The sequence below is a fragment of the Schistocerca nitens genome, chromosome 9 (genome assembly GCF_023898315.1).
Source record: "Schistocerca nitens isolate TAMUIC-IGC-003100 chromosome 9, iqSchNite1.1, whole genome shotgun sequence".
NCBI classification, from domain to species: Eukaryota; Metazoa; Arthropoda; class Insecta; order Orthoptera; family Acrididae; genus Schistocerca; species Schistocerca nitens.
The window spans coordinates 413,670,449-413,686,955 of NC_064622.1; the positions used below are offsets into that span (position 1 = coordinate 413,670,449).

The 16,507-nt window shown below is 38.8% G+C and overlaps 1 protein-coding gene across 1 annotated transcript in view; it reads left to right on the top strand.

Annotated features, from left to right (window-relative positions):
- LOC126203093 (protein still life, isoforms C/SIF type 2) overlaps positions 1-16,507 on the top strand; it is a 582,152-nt gene that overhangs the window by 551,385 nt on the left and 14,260 nt on the right. Inside the window, exon 17 of the mRNA XM_049937336.1 lies at positions 10,258-10,799. Within this exon, the coding sequence (XP_049793293.1) occupies positions 10,258-10,799 (542 nt within the window). The remainder of the gene's footprint in view (positions 1-10,257; positions 10,800-16,507) is intronic.

Sequence of the window (16,507 nt, forward strand, 5' to 3'; positions counted from 1 at the left end):
AAAGGTTTGCCCAGAGTGTAGTCTGCTAAATATGGAACTGAATGTGACTTTTGCCTTGCCTTTCCTTTAATTGCCTTGATCTGGTGTTCAGTAACATGTCAAAATGAGGTTTGTTCAGTGAATACTTGGTGTCAGTAGTCTTAGAAATACAAGAAGCTTGGAACTCAGTTGCATTACTAGGTTTCAACAGTGTTTCAATAATGGAAAAATTGACATTTGATGTGCCTGTTGCACTGCAAGATGTATTCTGTATACTCAGTTTGTTCTCGGAGAATTTAATTCTTGTTTAAGTTAAACTCAAGGCCTGCTTCTTGGAAGCAAGAGAAAATACCTCGAGGATGTTCAAGTGGTCTTGTCGATTAACACCAGTAACAATTGTGTTAGAGAAGGTTGCAAATGTGGTATACCTCGAGAAATTCACAGATGCACTAACCTCTCTGAATGATAGTTTTTTGCAATGATACATTCCAGCTGAAGTGTTGATTACCATGACTTGGTTTGACACCTCAGCAAGCAGTGAAAGTTCTGTCTTTGAAACGTATTTACACCCATCAACTCAGAAAGCAGATCATATTGACAAATAATGGGGTAGTTTTGTCAATAGCGTTTGTGCCCTTTAGCTTTATTGTTCCCTTGAAATCATTACATAGCTCTAACAAGTTGCTAATGGTTTAGTCCAGTCACTAATGATTACAGGCTCAACCTAGGCTTATATTTTTTTTAGTTACAACATGGTCCAGGGTCATGATAAACTTCTTGAAATAAATTAGTTTCCTGCACTGGCTGTTATTTTGTCTCATTTCATTTTGCATTCTATGATGTTTTGGCCATGTAGTAAAACCAGCACTTGACCAGGCATGAGAGCTGTAGCCATGATATCCATTTCTGTGCAGACAGTAAGGAGCACACAGCCAAGCCATTTTTTAGTACGAGGGAGCAATGAACAGAGTCAATGACAGCTCTTGGCAAACAAGTCAAAGATAAACTTGTGTGGATAAATATGACTAATGTTTTTAAATTGTATGTTTCCACCAGGTTCCTTCTTTAACAAGGAAAAAGATTGACCCTGCTCAAAATAGAAAGAAAGAAAGGGGAACACTTGGCATAAATCATTTAAAACTGAAAAATAAATGCAAGATGAGATCATGTGACATCATCCTGAATTATAATACTGTAGGATGTGAAAGCATCTACTCCACAAATAATAGTGATGTGAGCCAAACTGCATAAATAACTTGTACGTGGCCTTCATGGAAAGCTACCGTTGATTGTGATTTTCTGTTTAAAAGAAAAGGAATAAATTAACAATAGGGTTTAATTCTCCATTGATAATCAGGTCATTAGAGACATGTAACTAAAATACATTAGCCATAATGGTTGTGGACAGCAGAGGTGTCTCAAGTTGTTAATACACTACTTCATTAATTGATATGTCATCTTTCTACCTGAAAGGGGACCTCACTGTCATTAATATGTTATGTTCTCCCATTTTGAATCTATTTTCATACCTGAGATAATGTTAATAAAACCCGCTTTCTGCTGTTGTGGAGGTAAAATTACATCCATGCAACAAGAATGCCATGTAGCATAACACTTTAGTTTGCTAAGTAGAATTTTGTGATCCACAGAAACAAAGGCTTTGACAGTCACATAATATACCAACAGGAAAAAGTTTCTTTTATAGCTCTGCTAGCCCTTCATATGTGAGGTCGTACAGTGCTCTTGTATGTGGAACCCTTTGTCAAAGCCAAATTGAGATCCAATTAAAATGTTTTGCTCAGTTAAGTGAGTCAGTATTCTACCATAGACCACTTTCTTAAGCACTGTTAATAAGGACAGAAGGAGTGATATAAGTGTGGAGGAAGAGGTAGTCAGGTGTTACTTCAGCATATTTAATTCTGTCAGGACATGTGCCCTGAGTCATTCATTGATTACCCAGATAGCATACGGGTAATCGTATCAATATACTAACAGTGGAAAATCCAGAATGGAATAACAACAATATTATGAAAAGTATAGATTGCTACTCACCACAAGGAAGAAGAGCTGAGTTGCAGATATGAACAATAAAAAGACTGCTACACATTTAACATTTCAGACAAAAAGTCTTTCTTCCAGAATAGAAAACACACACACAGGAAACATTCCACGTAGGAACGTAGGAAAAATATATCTAAAAACAAAGATGATGTGACTTACCAAATGAAAGTGCTGGCAGGTCGACAGACACACAAACAAACACAAACATACACACAGAATTCAAGCTTTCGCAACAAACTGTTGCCTCATCAGGAAAGAGGGAAGGAGAGCGAAAGATGAAAGGATGTGGGTTTTAAGGGAGTGGGTAAGGAGTCATTCCAATCCCGGGAGCGGAAAGACTTACCTTAGGGGGAAAAAAGGATGGGTATACACTCGCGCACACACACACATATCCATCCACACATATACAGACACAAGCAGACATATTTAAAGACCAAGGGTGAGTGAGTTGCCTTTCCGGAGGTGGGAAACCAGGAGATTGGATAGTTTTTTGAGGTGAAGGGTGGCATGCTGTTCTAATTTGCGGTTGGCCTGTAGGAGGATGCTCTGAATAGCCGGTGTGGATGTGGGAGAGGAAAGATTGAGGACTTTTATTAAGGATAGGAGTTGACGGGTGTGTTCATTGGCTGAGTTGATGTGTAGGTGAAGGATTAGGTGGGTGAGGGCAATGGATTGTTCAGTTTGGAACTGGTATAGGGACTGATGGAAAGAAGGGTTGCAGCCAGAGATGGGAACTTTAAGTGTGAGGCCTTTGGAGGTTATGCCAAATGTCAGACAAGCCTGAGAAAACAAAATATGCGAGCATAATCTGGCTAGGGTGAAGGCATGTTTGCGGAGGGAATGTACATAAAACTTAATGGGGTGGTTGTGGGGGTGTTGTGAGGGTGACAAGGTATTAGAAGGTGGAAAGTGTAACATGAGGTTGAAATGAAAATGAAAGATAAAAATATATGGGGAGAGATAAAGGTGAACTAGAAAGCAACTGGAGATCTGGTATGGAAAAAGGCGAAAAAGTGTTGGTTAAGTTGATCCTGTGGTGAACTTGGGTTGGTAGACAGCGATGTGCATAAAGGTTAGATGGTTGTGTTGCCACTAAAAAATGTTAAACGACGGAGAAATTCGGGAAAATTTCGAAAAAACGTGTAATTGTATTAAAAGGAGTGGTGTTGTGGTGAATGGCGAAGAAATAATGACGTTAAAACCTGTGGGGAGCGGCTAAAAATGATCAGTGATGTGCGAAAAACGGAAGTGGAAATATAGTGAAAGTTATTAGAACTAGCCGAAATGGTTGTTTTATACGTGAAAGCAGCTGTTATTGAACTAGAAACGGTGGATTTTATAGCAGCGGTAGTGTTGAAAGCGGAAAATAAAATTTTTTTTGTTATGGTTTGGAAGTGGGTTACGTATTATTGAGTATATATAGGCGGGATAAAATTGTATAGTAGATTACGGTAAAAAGGGGAAGGTGAATACAAAGTGAGACTACTGGTAAAAACAGAAAGAGAAAGGAAAGATTTCGGAATGCAACAGCGACAATAACAAACGTAATTGTTGGATTCAAATTAATGATATGGTTATAATAGAGGGAAACATTCCACGTAGGAAATATATATATATATATATATATATATATATATATATATATATATATATATATATATATATATATATAAACTCAAACATACACACAAAATTCAAGCTTTCGCAACAAACTGTTGCCTCATCAGGAAAGAGGGAAGGAGAGGGAAAGACGAAAGGATGTGGGTTTTAAGGGAGAGGGTAAGGAGTCATTCCAATCCCAGTAGTGGAAAGACTTACCTTAGGGGGAAAAAAGGACAGGTATACACTCGCACACACACACATATCCATCCGCACATACACAGACACAAGCAGACATCATCTGTGTTTATATAAACAAAGATGATGTGACTTACCAAACGAAAGCGCTGGCACGTCGATAGACACACAAACAAACACAAACATACACACAAAATTCAAGCTTTCGCAACAAACTGTTGCCTCATCAGGAAAGAGGGAAGGGGAGGGAAAGACGAAAGGATGTGGGTTTTACGGGAGAGGGTAAGGAGTCATTCCAATCCCGGGAGCGGAAAGACTTACCTTAGGGGGAAAAAAGGACGGGTATACACTCGCACACACACACATATCCATCCAAAAAAATACAGACACAACCAGACATATTTAAAGACAAAGATATAATAGTGGGAAACATTCCACATAGGAAAAATATATCTAAAAACAAAGATGATGTGACTTACCAAATGAAAGTGCTGGCAGGTCGACAGACACACAAACAAACACAAACATACACACAAAATTCAAGCTTTCGCAACAAACTGTTGCCTCATCAGGAAAGAGGGAGGGAGAGGGAAAGACGAAAGGATGTTGGTTTTAAGGGAGAGGGTAAGGAGTCATTCCAATCCCGGGAGCGGAAAGACTTACCTTAGGGGGAAAAAAAGATGGGTATACACTCGCACACACACACATATCCATCCACAGATATACAGACACAAGCAGACATATTTAAAGACAAAGAGTTTGGGCAAAGATGTCAGTCGAGGCGGAAGTGCAGAGGCAAAGATGTTGTTGAATGACAGGTATGAGTGTCGGCAACTTGAAATTAGCGGAGATTGAGGCCTGGTGGGTAACGGGAAGAGAGGATATATTGAAGAGCAAGTTCCCATCTCTGGAGTTCGGATAGGTTGGTGTTGGTGGGAAGTATCCAGATAACCTGGACGGTGTAACACTGTGCCAAGATGTGCTGGCCGTGCACCAAGGCATGTTTAGCCACAGGGTGATCCTCATTACCAACAAACACTGTCTGCCTGTGTCCATTCACGTGAATGGACAGTTTGTTGCTGGTCATTCCCACATAGAATGCATCACAGTGTAGGCAGGTCAGTTGGTAAATCACGTGGGTGCTCTCACACGTGGCTCTGCCTTTGATCGTGTACACCTTCCGGGTTACAGGACTGGAGTAGGTGGTGGTGGGAGGGTGCATGGGACAGGTTTTACACCGGGAGTGGTTACAAGGATAGGAGCCAGAGGGTAGGGAAGGTGGTTTGGGGATTTCATAGGGATGAACTAACAGGTTACGAAGGTTAGGTGGACGGCGGAAAGACACTCTTGGTGGAGTGGGGAGGATTTCATGAAGGATGGATCTCATTTCAGGGCAGGATTTGAGGAAGTCGTATCCCTGCTGGAGAGCCACATTCAGAGTCTGGTCCAGTCCCGGAAAGTATCCTATCACAAGTGGGGCACTTTTGTGGTTCTTCTGTGGGAAGTTCTGGGTTTGAGGGGATGAGGAAGTGGCTCTGGTTATTTGCTTCTGTACCAGGTCGGGAGGGTAGTTACGGGATGCAAAAGCTGTTGTCAGGTTGTTGGTGTAATGGTTCAGGGATTCCGGACTGGAGCAGATTCGTTTGCCATGAAGACCTAGGCTGTAGGGAAGGGACCGTTTGATGTGGAATGGGTGGCAGCTGTCATAATGCAGGTACTGTTGCTTGTTGGTGGGTTTGATGTGGACCGACGTGTGAAGCTGGCCATTGGACAGATGGAGGTCAACATCAAGGAAAGTGGCGTGGGATTTGGAGTAGGACCAGGTGAATCTGATGGAACCAAAGGAGTTGAGGTTGGAGAGGAAATTCTGGAGTTCTTCTTCACTGTGAGTCCAGATCATGAAGATGTCATCAATAAATCTGTACCAAACTTTGGGTTGGCAGGCCTGGGTAACCAAGAAGGCTTCCTCTAGGCGACCCATGAATAGGTTGGCGTACCCACAACTTCTTCACTTTTGAAGGCCAGACATACCAACAATTAAAGGGAACAGCCATGGGTTACAGGATGGCCCCCTCTTTCGTTTGGTAAGTCACATCATCTTTGTTTTTAGATATATTTTTTCCCACGTGGAATGTTTCCTTCTATATATATATATATATATATATATATATATATATATATATATATATATATATATATATATATATATATATATATGTATTAGAGTGAAACATTCCACGTGGGAAAAATATATCTAAAAACACAGATGATGTGACTTACCGAACGAAAGTGCTGGCGGGTCGATAGACACACAAACATACACACGAAATTCAAGCTTTCGCAACAAACTGTTGCCTCATCAGGAAAGAGGGAAGGAGAGGGAAAGACGAAAGGATGTGGGTTTTAAGGGAGAGGGTAAGGAGTCATTCCAATCCCGGGAGCGGAAAGACTTACCTTAGGGGGAAAAAAGGACAGGTATACACTCGCGCACACACACATATCCATCCGCACATACACAGACACAAGCAGACATTTGTAAAGGCAAAGAGTTTGGGCAGAGATGTCAGTTGAGGTGGAAGTACAGTGGCAAAGATGTTGTTGAAAGACAGGTGAGGTATGAGCGGCGGCAAATTTCAATTTCAACAACATCTTTGCCTCTGTACTTCCGCCTCGACTGACATCTCTGCCCAAACTATTTGCCTTTAAAAATGTCTGCTTGTGTCTGTGTATGTGCGGATGGATATGTGTGTGTGTGAGAGTGTATACCTGTCCTTTTTCCCCCCTAAGGTAAGTCTTTCCGCTCCCGGGATTGGAATGACTCCTTACCCTCTCCCTTAAAACCCACATCCTTTCGTCTTTCCCTCTCCTTCCCTCTTTCCTGATGAGGCAACAGTTTGTTGCGAAAGCTTGAATTTCGTGTGTATGTTTGTGTTTGTTTGTGTGTCTATCGACCTGCCAGCACTTTTATTCGGTAAGTCACATCATCTGTGTTTTTAGATATATATATATATACAAAGAAGATGTGACTTACCAAACGAAAGCGCTGGCAGGTTGATAGACCTTTCGTTTTGTAAGTCACATCTTCTTTGTTTTTGGATATATTTTTCCCATGTGGAATGTTTCCCTCTATGTGTGTGTGTGTTTGTGTGTGTGTGTGTGTGTGTGTGTGTGTGTGTGTGTGTGTTTTCTATTCTGGAAGAAAATATATAAATATTTCATAATATTCCTCTGTAATGAGGAAAAGCTCAAATATTATTTTGAGCTTTTCCTCATTACAGAGGCTCATCTCCAACATAATAATTTACTCGGAAATAACTATACACAGAATGAATGCAGAATAAATGCATGTTGCTGTGTACTTTGTGGCAGTCATGATGTAATGAGAAGGATGAATAGAGAGTGCTATCTACATAATCGCGTATGCATTGGGGTGAGCTCAAACCATGTGGCCTGCGACAAGCAGGATCATACACCTGGAGACATGCGTATACTGGTCCGTTGCTCAGCTCACACTGTTCTTTGCTTTGTCTCGTGCACACCTGTGTGCGTTACACTATTGCCAAAATTTTGCCTAATGGTAAATCAGTTGATGCCGAGCTCCACTAGCTAATGCTGGCTGTAACTGTGGCTCACACATTTCTTGATGTGGCAGGCTCAATATTCTGCTGGAAAGATAACCCTGGGAGCCAGACTTACAACTTTTTAGCAATCTGATGAATTCTGTAATTGCTCTAGAGCCTGTATTTTTAAAAATAATGTCTGTTGGCAGTGCATGCAGTTTCTGCACAAGCAGATTTAATGCATCTGTATTTGGTTGTTTATTACTGGGTAAGGTGTTTGCTGCCACTGTGGGGAAGTAACCATCGAATTTGATGGCAAACAGTATTATTAATAACTTCAGACTTTTTTTGTAGTGGTGCAGTTATCTATAAAGAAGTACTATCCAAAAAGACTCCTCAATTACATAAAATTGTCCAGTTCATAAAATGCAATTACTACAATATCAGCCAATCATGCTTGCAGTTATTCATCTCAGTAAATACTTAGATGTAACAGTTTGTGAGGACAATAAATGGAATGATTGCATAGTCATAATTGCAGGCAAAGCAGTTGACACACTTTGCATTTTCCCAGTATTTTGCAAATGAAACAATCAGCCTACAAAGGAAATTGTGACCCATCCTCAATACTTTCTCAGATATGTGGGACCCATAGTAAATAGCACCAACATGAGTATTGAATGTATACAAAGAAGGGCAGCACAAGTGCTCACAGTTTGTTTGACTCATGGGAGAGTGTCACAGAAATACTGTCATATTTGGACTGGCAGAAACTTGAAGAGAGATGCCAGCTATCCCATGAAAGCCTAGTTAAAAAGTTACAATATCCATTATTAAGTCATAAACATAAGATAATACTACAGTCCCCCATGTGTTGCTCCCATAGAGACCAAGAAGCCAAGATTTAACTAATTACAGAACATAATATTGCAGTCCCTGTGTTATTCTGATTACGATGCAAAGTTCCTTTGGACATGCCAGGCAATGTGGCGACTGCAGCCATTATGAACCACATCAAATGAATTTGCAATTGCAAATAAGGACTACCATCACCTGTAGGATGGTATGACAGCAATGAAAATTTGTGCCGGACTGGGACTTGAACCCGGATTTCCCACTTATCACATGCAGTCGCCTTACCCATTGGCTATCCATGCATGACCTATGGCCAGACCCAAACTTCCATATGTCATCAACCATGTGTCTAAGATCTATACTTGTACATCCATTATGTATATTCCCGTACAGGTCAGACATTATACTTGAAAGTCGCTTTCCTGATATCAGCAGATAAATACGATATTGCAGTGCCTGTGTTATTCTGATTATGATGCAAAGTTCCATGCAGTCATGTCAAAAGGAACAGGCACTGTGGTGACCACAGCTTTTATGGGTTCGAGTCCCAGTCCGGCACAAACTTTCGTTGTCGCCATTCCATTCTACAGCTAATGGCAGCCCTCATTCGCAAATGCGAATTCATTTGATGTGTTTTGTAACGGCTGTGGTCACCGCAGTGCCTGTTCCTTTGGACATGCAGGCATCATAATCAGAATAACACAAGCACTGCAATATCGCATTTATTTGCCGATAGCAGACAAGCGACTTTCAAGTACAACATCTGACCTGTATGGGAAGATACATAAGGGATGTATGAGTACAGGTTGTAGATGCATGGTTGACAGCATGTGGAAGTTTGGATCTGGCCGTGGTGTCATGCATGGATAGCCAAATGGTTAGGGGACTGCTGGCTATAAGTGGGAAATACAGGTTAGAGTCCCAGTCCAGCACAAATTTTCAATGTCGTCATTCCATTTTATAGCTGATGGTAGTCCTTATTTGCAATTGTGAATTCATTTGATGTAATTACAGAGTGGAGAGAAGTATGTGAGTAATGTTTCTTCCCACACTCCACATGCAATTTGAATGAGGAGAAACCATATATTTGGTACAATGGGAAGTACCTTCTGTCACACATTTCACAGTGGTTCACAGAATATCAATGTAGATAATTCCATAAATAATTTATCAGCTCAACTGTTTTATTATTATTATTATTATTATTATTATTATTATTATTATTTGGGCCCACTGATGTCTGCCTTCTGCCTTAAGGCTCTCCTCTCCTTCCTATGATGAATTCCATTCATTTGCTTATCTTCGTACTCTTTAAACATCAGTCTCATTTCTTTTTCCTCTCAACCTGTGTGTCCTTTGACATCATCCTCAAAGGACTGTTGCTGAAAGTCCCAGTTATAAGAGAAATGCCATCATATCAATCATTTATTTGCTAAAGCTATTTGTGCTCCATTGATCTTCTTTCCCTAATAGCAGTGCCCTTCCTACACAAAATTACACAAGATTGAACTTTTTTTAAAAAATATTACTTTACTGGTGTTTATTAATTTCTTTCTCCTTCTTTGTTGATTATTGCAACTTTCTGTCATAGTTTTCTTCTTGTTGCTATGCAAGCAGTTGTCTTGTATCTTATCCCCCATGCCTTTGGCATCATCTGAAATGTCTAAACTTTAAAGTACCCACCTCTCTACTAGTTCTTTTTTGCAGTCTGCATTTCACAGCATAATAATCTTTTCTCTTCATCTAGTTCATACTCAGCTATTACATTTCATCTGTCATTTTTATATGAATTACTGTGTTATTGATTTCACTCCCGTCCTGTTTTCCTGTTATATCTCCCTTAATTATAGGAGTTTTCCTTACTTGGATTACAGATGTTTTACAAGGAAACTCTTTTTTACTTCTTGAATAACTTGTCAAAGTGTAAAAGTCTGTAGTTTCATGTGGACACCTTGTATACTGAGTAACCAAATTTAATTTCTCAACATTTCTCTTACTTTTATAGCACGGCAGACTTCAGAAATGCGTTCCTGAAAACTATTCGCCAAATAATTCGTGAGAGTGTTCGTAATATGAGCATCCCTGCAACGAAGCCAGGATCAGGATCTGGGGCTCTAGTGTCATCTGCTTCAACATCAGCAACACCCAGCAGTGGTACAGCCACTAAGGTTCCAGCAGGTAGTGCTGCTTCTAACAGTATGAGTGGAACTGGAGGCAGTGGGTCTTCTGGTGGAGACAGTCATCAACAGCAGCAACATCAGCAGCAACAGCAACATCATCAACAGCAGCAGCAGCAACAACAACAGCAGCAGCAGCAACAACAGCAACAGCAGCAGCAGCAACAGCAACAGGCAACATCTAGCAAGGGTGTAGTAATTCTGCAGGGATCACACACTTTGGGAAAGCCAAAGAAACCACCAAAGGGCCTTCAGCGACACTCGGCTGGCAACATTGACTATGACAATCTTGATCGAACTGGTGAAAGTGGTTCCCAAGAAACTCCTAGCAGTTTCCGAGCACGTAGCAAGACTGTTAGTGATGGTGCTGGTGAGTTGTATTAAAATTTAATCTACTAAATTAAATTATAATTCCAGTAGTAATGGGATTTTGAACTGATTATGTGTAATTATAGAAAGAAGATATTACTGTTCGTTTAATTGCTGAAGTATCAGGAAGTGAATATGAACACCTAGAATATCAGCAGAAGCACAAATAGTCAATTTTCTTAGCAATAAGGTCATTAAAAATTCAGTTTCTTTGAAATTAAGTAATACATTTTCCCAAGTCTCCATTATTATGAGACTTGAAAAGTGGCATTACCAAGTCGAAATTCTGAAAGAAGACAAAATGGCTGGCAATTATTTACCTCCAGGTGTGAAATTCATAGAAACACAACAGTAGACAATACTAAGCCTAACTTTCAGACTTCCAGGAGGGAAGAGGGTTTGAATGGGATGAATGGAAGGGGGGACATGTTTAAAAGGACTCACTTTTTGCCAAGAGCCATGTATAATGTGAGTCAAAGATGAGAACGAAGATATCAGAGAGTTTAGTAGATCAAATATTGTACTTTCAGTCCAGAGGGGCATAGTGACAAAAAATGTGGATTAAAGGGAAACTGAAATGAAAAGTTTAATGTTATCTGATTCTTCCATTGGTTCAAGGTAGAACAACATTATAGTAAATGAAAAGCAATGTATTGCTTATTGTTAATTAACATACATAATATCTTTCATATGTGTGTTTTCCTTCTGCCACTTGTGTGAGTACATTTTTCTAATTATTAAAAATACTGTAACAATATTATGAAAAGGAAAGTTGCTACTCACCATATAGCGGGGGTGCTGAGTCACAAATTGGCACAACAAAAAGACTGTCACAAATAAAGCTTTCAGCCAGTAAGGCCTTCATCAAAAATAGACGACAGACACACATGTCTGGGTGAGTTGACAAAGGCCAGTAAGGCCAAAAGCTTTATTTGTGATAGTCCTTTTTTGGACCTATCTGCAACTCAGTACCTCCACTATATGATAAGTAGCAGTTTTCCTTTTCATAATATTGTTAAATTCCATACTGGATACTCCATTTTTAGCGAATGAGCATTTTTTTCCAGAACTGGAAAGTAATTGACAACAGTAGAAAAGTCCACATTGCAATAATATAGTGATGTGCCCTGCATTCAGGAAACATGTCACTAAAAATTCATTTTCAGCTAATATGCCAGTTGTCCATTGAGGGTGATAACTATTTTACATGTATTTTGTGTTGGAGTCATTACACAAGTAGATCATATGAAGGTGTGGGTAATTACCCTGAATTATTTGTGCAGCATACTATACATGTTGATGATTGATACACCACAGAGTGTTTCTGTCTTTAATGGTAGGAGACTTTTTTTAAGTAGTCTCTGAAAAATGCAACTGACCCAGTGGAAATTAGCACAAGTAAGCTAGCAATTTATAGTAAAGAAGTACATTAGAATTACTGATGATACTGTAATCTGGTTAGAGTCTGAAAAGGGTATAAATTGTAAAATGAAGATGGTGACAGATACCCTAGTTACCACTAAACCAAAAATACACACAAAAATCCATGAATGCTGGATAAAGATGTGAGAACAAATAGAAAAATATGAAATCCATCTTTAAATCAAATATTTCATCTTACTATTTCTGTAGTGTAGCTATAATGGCAACAGGAATAGAATAGTTCCTGAAAAACAGATTGCTATGTTCAAACTAGTCCAAAGGATAAATGTAATGTATTAATACATAAACACATATTCCTTGATGTCTTAACGTGCCTTATTATCCTGTTCCTATGTCTTGTGAAAGCTTCCGTATGTTTCTCTGCTCGCTAATTCTGCAGAAAACCACCTCATTTCTTAGCTTATCGGTCTCTAATTTTCAACATCCTCCTTTAGTTCCATATCTCAGTTGCTTCTATTCTCTTTTTCTCCAGTTTTCCCAAAGTTCATGATTCACTTATTTATGATTCACTTACAAATAATTTTGCACTCCAAATGTACATTCTCAGAAATTTGTTTGTAAAATTGAGGATAATATTTGATATTAGCAGACTTTTCTGGCCAGGAAAGCACTCTTTTTCCTGAGCTTCATCCAGCATATGTTATTTTGCTTCCCTGGTACTGGAATTTCTTCACTTCATTTACTTCATGTTCCTCAGTTTTGATGTTAAGTTTATTATTAATCTCATTTCTGATGCACCTCATTTTTGTTTTTCTTTTATTTACTCTCTACCCGTAGTGTGTACTTATTAGATTGTTCATACTATTCAGCAGGTGTTGCAGTTCTTCCTTGCTTTCACAGAGAACAGCAATGTCACACTTCAGTCTTATCATTGATATCCTTTCACCCTGAATTCTAATTCCACTCCCAAATCTTTCTTGTATTTCCTATGCAGTAGGTGCAAAAGACTACTTCACTGTCTTACACTCTATCTAATCTAGTCACTTCATTCTTGGTCTTCCAATCATATTTTTCCCTCCTCATTCTTGTACATTTCATATTACCTGCCTTCCCCCATAGCTTACATCTATCTTCCTGAGGATTTCGAACATTTTGCTGTATGGAAAAGTTAGTATGACACAGGAAAGTCATGGGTGGAGTACAAATAATGGAAAGAATAAAGGTAAACACACATGTTACAATTGAGGCATTGAGTGCTTGACAGGCACAAAAACAAGACTGAAATGAATGAGGGGATTCTTCTTCTCACAAAAAGAGAAGGGGAGAACTAAACTATTCAAAGATTAGTATGAACCTTATCCAGTGCCACAGATAAAGATGCTCATATTTGGAGATAAGGAGAAGAAAAATCAGTACTGCTGTTGACTGTTATTGTACAGGTCCTTGTCTGCATAAATGTAAAGCAAATGTGCCCTGCAGCTCATCAGTTTTCACAATATATACTGTAGATTTTTGTGTTCTGCAATCATACAGTATTGTGGTATATATCTTTCCTGTACATATATGTGTATGGAGAGATGACTAGATCTTCTTGAACAGTAATACAGGTCTATTTACATTTTACATAGTTCATAGACAATGATGTAAATTCATAGTTTCTTTACAATGGTTTTCACAGTCACTTGGAATGTGTTGAAGTTAGATACCTGATTCTGCTGGCAGTGAAAATTACAAATTTACTACAGCCTTGTTTTGTCTTCTGAGTCATTGTCAAATGATATATAAAATATGATATAATGCAGCTAAGTTATACATATGTAGATTGTAACCTCAAAGCCTTATAAATGTATTGGTGCACAAAGTAAATTTCAGGCATCGTCAATGAAAATACTTAATTGCATATTCATGTGGGTGAAGAACATTTCTGCATTGACTGCGTTTTAAATTTGACATATGTGTCAACAAACAGACATGTTAGGACCTGCATAGAATGCAATAATATCTATTAATTTTATAGTTATTTACTTGGTATTGGATCATTGCCCAGTGATGATACTATATAGATACGATACTATATCACAGATGACAATGAAGAATTCATATTATAAGAAATGAGAGTATGCATAGGTATAATGTTAATTATTTACAGAAATACATTAAACACTTTTAAAATTTTTTGTTGTTCTGACAGTGGAGAAAGGAAAAAGAAAAGCAAAATCTGTAAGAGCCCGCAGAATAAAATTTATAGTAGTTCCACACTTCAAATAAATGTTATTACAATCACATACATAAAAAGAAAGTAATTTTAGTTTTTATCTTCTCTGTATATTATTTTGTCTATTTTCTCAAAACTTTCAGGTTTTTCCTTCTAGATCTCTGGCCACCTTATTTGGTCTGGACTCCAGAAAGATTGCTCTCACAGGTACTTGTAATGTGAAAGACATCCTACTAACACTCACCAAACAGATTTTCTGTTACAAATCAAAGTGTTACCCTAACATCTTTACTTACTGAACTGTATTTAGGTATAACTAGAATGATGCGGGGAATGAGAAGACTAATGAGAATTAACAATTTATCTGGTGTTGTAATTGATAGTGAACACTCTAAATTTAAGTAACAGTTAAATATAGATTGTATATGTATCTAAGAGCAGAGCATAGTTTTGCTGTTCAACTGTTCTCTTCAAAAACAGTTTATGCATAATCCATTGGCCAAGTCAGTTTATAAATGTACAGGTGAAAGTGGTTCCTGTGCAAATTTCCTTAAAATTATGAATAGTACACATCATACATTAAGTATTTCAGTAGGGTAAAAGCAGTGATGCTATAAACGGTTTTCCAAAGGTTTTGTCCTCAGTAAATGATTTTATGTGTTCAGGAATTTTGTTATGAAGTTTAACTCCCATGTGAAAAGTACCACTTTGGCACAGGGATGCGTTGATTTAGGTCATATATAAATTTTTGTTTTGTCTGTCAAAGTGAACATGACTACCACAGTTTTCTTTGCAATCTACTGTCCATACCCATTACATTGATTGTAAAGAATGTAAGGGTTCCCATAATGTACATACATGATAAAGGAGGAATGTCAGAGATCTTAAATAGTGGTTTACATGAGTCTCTAGGTTTGCTTCATAATATGATTCTAATGGCCCTATGTTGCGGTTTGCTTTGGAGTTACCCCAAAGTGTGACTCCATATTTAAGGTGAGAATGAAAGTAGGCATAGATGAGCTTTAGAATAACCTCAAAATGTGACCTTGTATTTAAGGTGAAATTGTGAGTAGGCATGATGTGCATTCTTTTCTGTTTTCTCACTATAGCAGGATTTTAGTAAACAAAGAGCAATTTTAGCAATTTTAAGCATGGTGGGGTGGGATTGTGATTGGTGCACGTACACCCCTGCTTGTCTTTGACTGAGGAACTGTGACAGGTCAGACATATCGGGATGTCATTTTGCACCAGTATGTCCACCTTTCAGCAGTGCAGTGGGTCCCACCTTCTTCCTGATGGATAATAATGCACAGCCACACTGAGCTGCCGTCATGGAGGAGTACCTTGAAACAGAAGATATAAGGCAAATGGAGTGGCCTGCCTGTTCTCCAGACATAAACCCCATCGAGCACATCTGGGATGCTCTCGGACAACGCATTGCTGCACATCTTCAAACCCCTACAACACTTCAGGAGCTCCGACAGGCACTGGTGCAAGAATGAGAGGCTATACCCCAGCAGCTGCTCGAACGCCTGATCCAGAGTATGCCAACCCATTGTGCAGCCTGTGTACATGTGCATGGTGATCATATCCCATATTGATGTCAGGTTACATGTGCTGGAAACAGTGGTGTTTTGTAGCAGATTTGTTTCGGTGCGGTTTTTTCAACTTATCACCGATACTGTGGACTTCCAGATCTGTGTTGTGTGTGTTCCCTATGTGCCTATGCTATTAGCACCATTTTGTGTAGTGCCATGTTGTGTGGCACCACATTCTGCAATTATCCTTAATTTATGAGCACGAGTGTATTTTGAGACTGACTTTTGTACTGAAATTTTTCTTATCTGCTGTAGACTGTAATGCTTTCCTGCTTCTCTATGAATAATCACATGTAATGAATCTGAACAGTGTAAGCTGTGTGTACCTATTTAGATCTACAGTAAATTTTTTCTTTGATCTTACAGTTCTGATCCAAATTCTAACATAACTACTAGCTTAAACGGTCAGTCATTACAACAACAAATCAAACAATGCACTCAGCATAGTTTGTAGAACCCAATCTGCTAATGCATTCAGTTAGCTAATCTTATGCTCCGTTAATAGTTCCAAAG